The sequence below is a fragment of the Penaeus japonicus genome, unplaced genomic scaffold, assembly GCF_977035675.1.
Source record: "Penaeus japonicus unplaced genomic scaffold, GWHDUDI00000001_assembly GWHDUDI00000026, whole genome shotgun sequence".
Classification (NCBI taxonomy): Eukaryota; Metazoa; Arthropoda; class Malacostraca; order Decapoda; family Penaeidae; genus Penaeus; species Penaeus japonicus.
Window position 1 is genome coordinate 16,875,008 of NW_028234428.1, and position 10,000 is coordinate 16,885,007.

Here is a 10,000-nt window from a genome sequence, read left to right on the forward strand (position 1 = left end):
AGGTTATTCCTTCAAATCTATTCTCTTGTTATACAATGTGAACTCTCTTCTCTCTCTCTTCCTCTTTCTCTTTCTCTCGCAGATTAGTTAGATTGATCAGTGATGAATGAATACATCAGAGACAGGTTAATCCTTCAAATTTATTCTCTTGTTCTACATGTGAACTCCATCACCTGAACACTTTATTATTTTTATAGTCGAAAGTAAATTCTAATATATTAATATTTCGCTCACTACCTCTTCCATCTCTCTCCCTATCTATCGGCCTTCTTATCTCTATCTGTCTGCCCCCTAACCGACCCCCCCCCCTTTCCACTCTCCCTCTCTCCCCTTCTCATTTTTATTCGCCCTTTTACCTCTATTTATTATTTAGCCGGTTAGGACACATTTTCGTTATATTTGTTCATGAATAATTGAAATTCATGAAACCTCATGTATGCCGGCTCGGGTTACCTCAGATGATAGTCAGTGAGTTCATCCGCGGAGCAGGAACAGGCTCGTCTAGCTGATACGGCCAGGCTCGGCTAGCCCGGGCGTAGCATTATCCTTACTTAAGCAGCATTGTCTCGGATGATACTTTCGTTATGTAATTGTTATATTTTTTTTTATATAATATCTGATTGAAGAACATTGATTCCTTTTTCATTTTGGTAATTATCTTCAAAGGCATATCTAAGGCGCAAGGACAAATTAATAAAAGAAAGCATCAAAGGGGACAGATATCAGACAAAACCATATATGATTCTTCCGCGATTTACTGTTATTTATTGAACGTCCCTCTATGGTTCTCTCGCGGTATTTTTTTTTTTTTTACGAAAGTACATGAATAAGAAGAAAACACTTGCTTTTTGTCCTCCCATAAAACTATAATACTTTAATCACATTGAGTGTAAAGTATATGATGAGCTATCATGGACCCTGTATTGCAATTTTAGTCTATCACAACTTTTATAAAGCCTGTCAATATCACATTTAAGTCTGAAAATATAGTAAAGCATACACACAAAAAAAAAATATATATATATGAACATAAAAATTACTTGTAATATAACCCGTTGCATGCCAGAAAAAAATACATTTTGGCCTGTCGGTAGTGGCAACCAATTTCAGATACACATTAATTTGCTTAAACAACTTATTATTTTCTAAATGTATCACAGTTATCAATAAAACTTGATTCCGAACGCTAGAAAGCAAGTAATGTTCATAAAACTTAAATATTATTATGAATGAAAAATATTTTTTTTAGGAACACGATCATAACAAACAACGCCAAACCGAATTTGACCAATGCTCCCGTATGCCAGGGTCCTTCTACCTGGAGCTACCTCCGGCCGCCCAATATCCCGTTTCAGTTACATTGCAATTACACCCCTGGTATTTTCAAGGTCTGGCTCGCCTAGTACCCCAGGTAATGCATCTAGGGATGGCCATAATCCCATGGCTTGAGCTCATCCCCCTCCTCCCCTCTCCCTGAATCCTCTTTTACTTCCCTTTCCATCTACCCCTAGGAATGGCAAATCTATCAGTTGTAACAATGTTGCAATTGATAGCTTTGTTGAATTGTGTGCAGGGAAGGATATTATGTATGCTTGTATGTGTGCATGATCGTTCACGCGCATATGCAGTTGGTGTGGATATATATGTATGTTTCAGTTGCAGACATGTATGTCTGTTTTCTCTCACTCTCTTCTTTTTTTCTTTGCGGGCGAGTGCTTGTGTTTATATTGATTGATGTCCCCTGCTCAGTTTACTAGTATCCAAGGGTTGGGGGGCAATCGGCCTATATGGTCAGAGTGACTAAAAGCAGCAGGTAAAGTTTGGCAACACAGCGCTCTGTGATTAGTGTCTTTCATGATATATTTATTTTTTTACGACGATAACATATAAAACTAGTTGCAAATTTATTTATCATTACTCCGTTTATGGCATAGAATACTTTGGGAGAAGAAAGCAGAAAGTCTCAGGTGTGGAACTACGCGCGGATAGTCAACTATTAACACCGCAGACACTCAACTGGACATTGAGTGAATGAAAGAGAGAAAGATTGAGATAAGTTGTGTGGATCTCCCTTGCTCTGAAATCAAACTCATCTGGGGTGCCTTGTAAATCTATATTTAAAAATTGGGGTTGGCAATTCTATCTTGACTAGCCTCATATTGAGAGAATCAGTACATGTCAGATTATGTTTAAACTTGATCCTGTGATCCTGAGATCCCGAGAATGAGAAGCCAAAGCAGTTTTCCTAAGAATGCCCAATTTGTCCTAGATTCATTCTTAGCAGACTAAATAGTGACCTAAGGTGACCTAAGTGCATTTTGGAGTTCCTTAGTACCCAAAATAGCCACTAATCTAAGCATTCACGTTCGCCAAAATATATTTTTTGAGGAATATGCCGCAGTTTTATTATCAAGAATATACAGTTGACCGTATTTGAATACTTTTTGTTTTCAAGTTGTATTGGTAATTACTCCTAATTGATATGATATTATGATTAAGTAAATATTAATATAGTAACATTTAATTCACAATAAGACCTAGCCATTCATGTATCAAATTATTTGGAAAAATCACAATCTTATAGTATGTTTCTTAATTCATCCATTTGGTATACATACCACTGGATAAATGAAGTGGAAAGCTATGAAATGAGAGAAACTGGTCAAATATAATATTGATATTTAAAATTTTATAATTCTATAATATGAGACATTTTATTTTATTGCAAATAATTGCAAACAGTGTGTATTATGCTTTTAACAACGGTCAGAAAATGCAGAACATGTTATGTAAGAGACATGTGTTACTTTGGTGTTGTCACTGTGAATAGCTTTGACACTAAAAATGTTTATTAAATACATTTTGTTCAGCGAAATTTGGGGATAAATGCCATTGTTAAGTGAAAATTATATGAAAGATTTTCCATTAGTAAGCTTCAAGCAAAGTAAATTGCACTTAGTAGATCAGTTTTGTTCACCACATAGCTGAACAGAAATATAAGATATTCATTTCAATAGTATAAACAAAAACAAAATCAGAGCAATATTCTGAATGTTACATATGAATCTCCTTTTAAAATATGTATATTAAGAAAAAATATCAATCATTTTTTCATTATGCAGAATAAATTGGTTGAAGCATGGAAATTTCTCATAGACTTCTCGATTGCACTTCACCAAAAGACAAAGTCAGATATACGTTCTGAATTCGCCTTCCTGGGAGTATAAAAAATCTTGCAATGCTAGATACTCTTTTTGGTGGTGTAGATGTGGCTGTGAAAATCCCTGTAACTACAAGCAACTACATGTACTCACATTGTTGTGTCCCCAGGACTTGACCAATTTTGGTTTGCATTTTTTGTTGTTGGAGAGTATGGATAAAACATTTTCCTTTTCCCATCCATACTGGTGTTTCATTTAATTGACTTATGTCACTGCATAAATATACACCATCCCCACAACACATCTCTCCCAGGTACTACTGTAAATCATTAGATTTTTATAAATAAATTTATAGATTTACGGTACAACAGTATCTGTAGTGCGCGGTTCCTAGATAAAGGTAGAATCACGATCTAAGCTTGGTCTTTAACAACCGTGATGCCCAGCCACGGCAGTGACCTCCAGGCGACAATGGCCGTCTATGCTCATGAGGCTCCATTGTCACCTGACGGATACTGCTGTGGTGGGCACATGATGGGTAAGGGCCAAGTTCAAACTTATGAGTTAACACGACCTTGTCACGAATAAGCATCAGCTTACACAGGCCGGGCTTGTCATAGAGGTGTAGTTTCTGCTCTGCATATCTGACTTATCCTTACCACTAGCCGCCGAAGCTTCGTCTTCATATATGTCTCTGAACTAAACTACCATTAGCTGTCAGGCTAGAACAGTGCTAGCGCGTCGGCTTCACTTCTCCGTGGTCGGCAGATCGAACCACGCCCAATTCACTGTCGCCTGGCGACTACCGCTGTGGCCGGGCACCACGGTGGGTAAAGACCAAGCTCAGACTTACGAGTCAACACTAGTTAGCACAGTATCACGAATAAGCATCAGCTGACAGAGGCCGGGTTCGCCATAAAGGTCGAACCCGGCGAAGCATCTGCTCCGCAAATCTGGCTTATCCTTATCCCTACCTTGGCTTCGTGCGAATATCTACGGTGCCAAGAGAAAGAGAGGAGAGGGGGGGGGGGGTCAGGGGGAGACGTTAGTAGCTACTCCCGAGACTTGCTGCAAATATTCAATTATAGAGTGATGAATTACTGTGACTGAAAGTTTCATGATCTTTCAGAAATATAGATTTATATTTTGATTTCAGTAGAAAAATAAAGCACATGAAAGAACACAAATATAGAAAATATGATATTACATAGATGACTTTACTAGGATAAATTCCCTTCCAGAGTTTGTACAAGGCGGATATTGCCCTATCTTTATATTTATATCCCTCTGGACAGTGCTCCGCCCGTTTCTAAACTTGTAACATAATCAACAACACGGGTTTCAAATTTTAACATCAATCTTATTTCAGTACTAAGAAAAGATCTGATAAAAGAGACAAAATAAATTCGGACGAATCATATATAAAGGTATGGTTAGTTAAAAGGAAAGGATATTTGCGGCTGACTTGACTTGAAAAAATCGAGGCTATGGAAACGCCTTTGCTTGACCTCAGCTGATCCGATGAAGATGAAGACAATGATATTAGTAGATATAATAATAATAATCATGAAAAGGACGATAAGTGAATGATTATGCTGATTATTATCATGATAATGATAATATGTATGATAACGGTGACAACAACAACAATAATAGTGATAGTGTAATAGTAATTACAAGAAAAGTATTAATTATTATTACAACTCGCTCTCTCTTATTTTTCCATAACATTTTTCCTCTCCAATTTTCTATATGAATATATTTCATGGGCAACAATTACCAGACTTAGAGGAGGAAAAATACGAAGGAAAAGCGTGCGAATATCTGCAACAAGTCAACAAGCAAATGATTTCCATAACACCGAAGGGTAAACCGCCTCTGTGACAAGACACACTCGGTTCTCTACCTTCTTTGTTTCCACTAATGAACTATAACACACACACACACACACACACACACACACACACACACACACACACACACACACACACACACACACACACACACACACACACACACACATACAAAAATATATATAATATATATATATATATATGTATATTATTATATATATATATATATATATATATAATATATATATATATATATATATATATATATATATTATATATATATATATATATATATATTCACACGCACTTACACGTATAGAGAAAGAGAGAGCACGTGAATTACACAGAGTATCGGATGATCTCGTAGAGGGTGGGAGACTAACACGTTGGAAATGTCATAGAAGAATCATGAACACTGCGGGGTATTCCGAGCCGAGAAGGAACTGGGACCGAATCGGTCCTGGATTAGCGGGATGGAGGTCACACGGGATAAGTAATATTGTTTCTTGTGTAGAATAGCCCTTTAATATAGGTTGGAGCGTCAGACGTGGACTTAAGCTGCGAATTTCTTATACTTCTACTATTAAGAGACCAAAAAAGGTCTCGAGAGAAAAATAAAATACACGTCACTTTAGTGATACTACTTTGGATAGGCGGAGAATTAGCATATGCCTTAGCCATATATAGCAACCATATATATAGAACTAAACTTAACAAAATTTAAGGCCAATTCCCTTTACTATAAATATTGACTGGGCCAAGTTTTATGAAGGGCAAGTTCCTAATACCTTGATGATCTTTTTACACCAAAGATGTCATAATTGTCAAGAATGCTGCCCTATAGCTTGCAACTGATTGATCTTTCTGATTTGGACTGGGAACATACATCTGACCATCAATAATATCATAGCTGAATGGGTTTTGCCTTATATATCTATTCCCTTTGATGTTTTCAGTTATTTATTTGTGTTTGTGCCTTATGAAAATAGATAACCAAGAGGAAAAAGGAATTGATCCTTTGACAGTTTAATATATATATATATATATATATATATATATATATATATATATATATATATATATATATATATTAATCTCAATTACGGTTCGATTATCACCTGAGAGTTATTTTGCGTATTAAAATCCCCATTGCAAAACACTGAATGCAAATTTTCAAGGAGATATGAAAATTAAATCGAACCTTTCTGGACACAGAGTTTGGCCTGGAAAAGGTTTTGGTGCCAAAATAAATCAAAATACAACACTGGTTGTGTTATAACCAGTCATACTTTTTTTCTAAATTTCTGTCATTTCATTTTTAGATAGATGATTAACTGTAGTTCAAGCTATTTGATTTAGATATGTTTTTACATCTTGTTATGAAATTAATATAATATTGAACTTTTCTTTCTTTCAAGGTAACAAATCATGTTCAGCGCCAGTTTATATCGATAACAAAGAAGATGTAGATTCCCCCGTCGGACCTTGTTCGCAGTGTGGATTTAGTGATTTTGATCCAAGCATAAGGTCCAAATATGATGAAGTCGTGAAGTTTAGTCGAGAGCAGATTAGAAGCATGGAAAACAATAATTGCTTCTGTATCCTTTTCCTAAAAAATAACAACTTTAAATGATAAAATTAATGTGAAACTTTATCTACATTTTCAGAGCTTAATGAATATTGAGGATGGGGATTTTTTAGATGCTAATTATGTCTTGTATACAGGAGCGTAATTAGCATTTTAGAGTGTGTGTGTGTAGGGAGGGGTCAAAGATTTTGTCCAATATTTGTATGTGTTCATCAATTAAAGTTCATACAGCTATTTCTCAATGCATTATGTAGATTTTTTTTCAATTGCAACAACTCTTTTCTTTTGGTTCATTATGGAACTGGTCGGGCAAAACTAAGAAAATGAACATAAAGTCATTAATAATTCTCAGTTTTAGATAAGATTCTTAATTGATTGGGATTTTTGAGGATTGGGAGAGGAAATCCCCATGTATGTATGTGTAGTGTGATCAGAATCCAAAAAACGTTTTTAATGTTCAGTTGCAGCTATGGTTTACAAAGTTTTATAATTTACACAATGTTTTCATTGTTGTACTTAACATGGAATACAGACTTAGACATCTGCAAAAAAATCTTAGAACTTCAAGAAGATCTGTTTCACAAGTTTAATGTGTGGCGCGCCAAAGCACTGGATTGTGGTTTTGAAGCTGCAATTGGTGTAAGCATGTTTGACACTGCAAAGACGTTTGGCACTGAAAATATTGATGCCATTAAGTAAGTTAATTATATTTGAATTATTATTCACTTCATGTCATCCAAATTATAATTTGGTTGTAATAGCAACATTAATTGTCATATTGTTAGCAGCATTATTATTGCCATTAAGTAAGTTAATTGTATCTGAATTTTTATTCACTTCATGTCATCCATAAGTAGTAATAGTAAAATTAATTGTCATATTGTTAGTAGCATATCATTGTCATTGTTAATTCAATGCATATCCCACATTGTTACTTTTGAAGTTTCATATTGGTCTTGATATTATTTATACAATTATTATTCAGAACCCTTGCGGTTTTTGACAAATTCAAGATTTAACCCATTGGATACGGGGCATCCATTTTTGAGTTTTGACCGGAAAATTGGCACCAGTAAAACTAGCACAGCACACCAGACAGGTGAGAGGGAGGGAGAGTCAGTTTTTTTGTTTTACCATTTACCATTTGATAGGCCTTCTCAGTATTGTCATCGACTAAAATTGTAGCATCCATATCAACTCCTTATGATTTTTACATTAAATTTGACGGAAACATTATCATTTTATGAGAGAGCAAAACGCAACTGTTTTACCTTAGTAAACAAAATATGGAGAGATAGATAAGAGGAAGGCGACCTGTGCTTACTTTGAGCTACGAACGCGTGGATGGGTGCCATTCACGGTATTCTTTCCTGCTGGTACCATCAATGTTTGGGAATTTAGACAAAACCTATAATACGGTAATTACAGTAATTCCATCGTCTGTCACTAAAAACATTGATAGAAACATGCTGATAGAAAAAAAATATATATGTGTATATATATATATATATATATATATATATATATATATATATATATACATGTATATATATACATATATATACATATATATATATATATATATATATATATATATATACATATATATACATATATATACATATACATATATATATATATATATGTATATATGTTTATATAATATATATATATATATATATATCTATATATATATGAATATATATGTATATATTTATGTATATACATATATATATATACATATACATTTACACATTTATACATATAAATGTAATATGTATTTATATACATATGTATACATATATATATATATATATGTATACATATATACATATATATATACATATGTATACATATGTATACATATGTATACATATATATATAATATATATATATATATATACATATATATATACATATATATATAATATATTATATATATACATATATAATATATATATATATATATAATATATATATATATATATATATATATATATATATATATATATATACATATATATATATATATATATATATATATATATATATATATATATATATATATACTATATATATATATATAATATATATATATATACATATATATATATATATTATATATAATATATATATATATATATATATATATATATATATAAATATATATATATACCTATATATATATATATATATATATACATATATATATATACATATATATATATACATACATATATATATATATATATATATATATATATATATATATATATATATATATATACATATATACATACATACATACATACATATGTACACCGGTGTTCGCGTCAACCGGTTCCATGGTATATTTTTCTTTTGCCGTCGGCTAATTCACGTCACCTGTATCCAGTGGGTAAACTATTTGGTAAACTTTAGTTTTCAGACAATTTTTCCACCCATAAGCTCATTTCGTATGTATTTATTCTTGTAATATAACAAAGATACACCCCAAAAGGGAAATTCATATATTTATTTATGATCGTAGATTTTTTCACACTTTTTGACTACATGAAATATTAATTTATTATGATTTACTTCTTGTTTTACTGTTCTTAGTTTAAAAGAAAAAAAAATCCACCAAATCAGAATAAGAGAGTAAAGAGCCTAAATCACAACTACTCAAAATTCGAAAATCGAAAATAAAAAAGTTGCTTCTTCATGGTAGTCTAACGGATGTTGTAAATTAGTTGCAAATTATTTTAAAGCAAAATATACAGTTGTCTTTGATAATGGTTGAATTATGCTTAATGGCTAACAAATATCCTAAGATTTTAAGAGTTCTAACCTCCCGTCCCTTACGAAAACAAAAGACAGACTATGTAGTGTGCAAACATTAGTGGGTTATTAAGTGTAACTTCTTCAGATTTTCTTTGATGTATTTGGTCCGAAAAATTAGGTTGAACGGAAAATAAATAATTCAGTATTCAGGTATAGTTACTTATGATTTTATCTGCATTGTTCCAGATTTTATTATGGTGGACAGCATCCAACATACGGAATGTTGCTCTTAAAAATCGGGAAAATATGTGACTTTTTTGGGGATATAAAAGAATCCCTACACTATCTACAGCAAGCAGAACCTATATTGCATACAGGCCTTGGGCCAATGCACTCAGCATACAAGGAATTGCTTGAACTCCAGCATAAAGTACAAGAAGAAATTAGATATACTCCAATGTTGGAAAAAATTGGGAAGGGATACATCGGTAAGTAAAAGAACTGTCTTTGTTTTCACAGTACACAAACTTTCATTTATCTGCATCTACAGAAAGCAATCATAACATGATTGCATATATTGTATTATGAGGCATTCCATATCTTACAAGTACAGGGAAACGAAGAATTGCCGAAAT

General features: G+C 32.8%; 1 protein-coding gene across 1 annotated transcript in view; it reads left to right on the plus strand.

Moving 5' to 3' along the window:
* Nucleotides 1-10,000, plus strand: part of LOC122261916 (histone-lysine N-methyltransferase SMYD3-like) — a gene marked incomplete in the record, with an annotated part of 50,325 nt that overhangs the window by 32,872 nt on the left and 7,453 nt on the right. Inside the window, 3 exon segments of the mRNA XM_086552062.1 lie at nucleotides 6,433-6,612; nucleotides 7,135-7,297; nucleotides 9,612-9,853. Coding sequence (XP_086408188.1) covers nucleotides 6,433-6,612; nucleotides 7,135-7,297; nucleotides 9,612-9,853 — 585 coding nt within the window.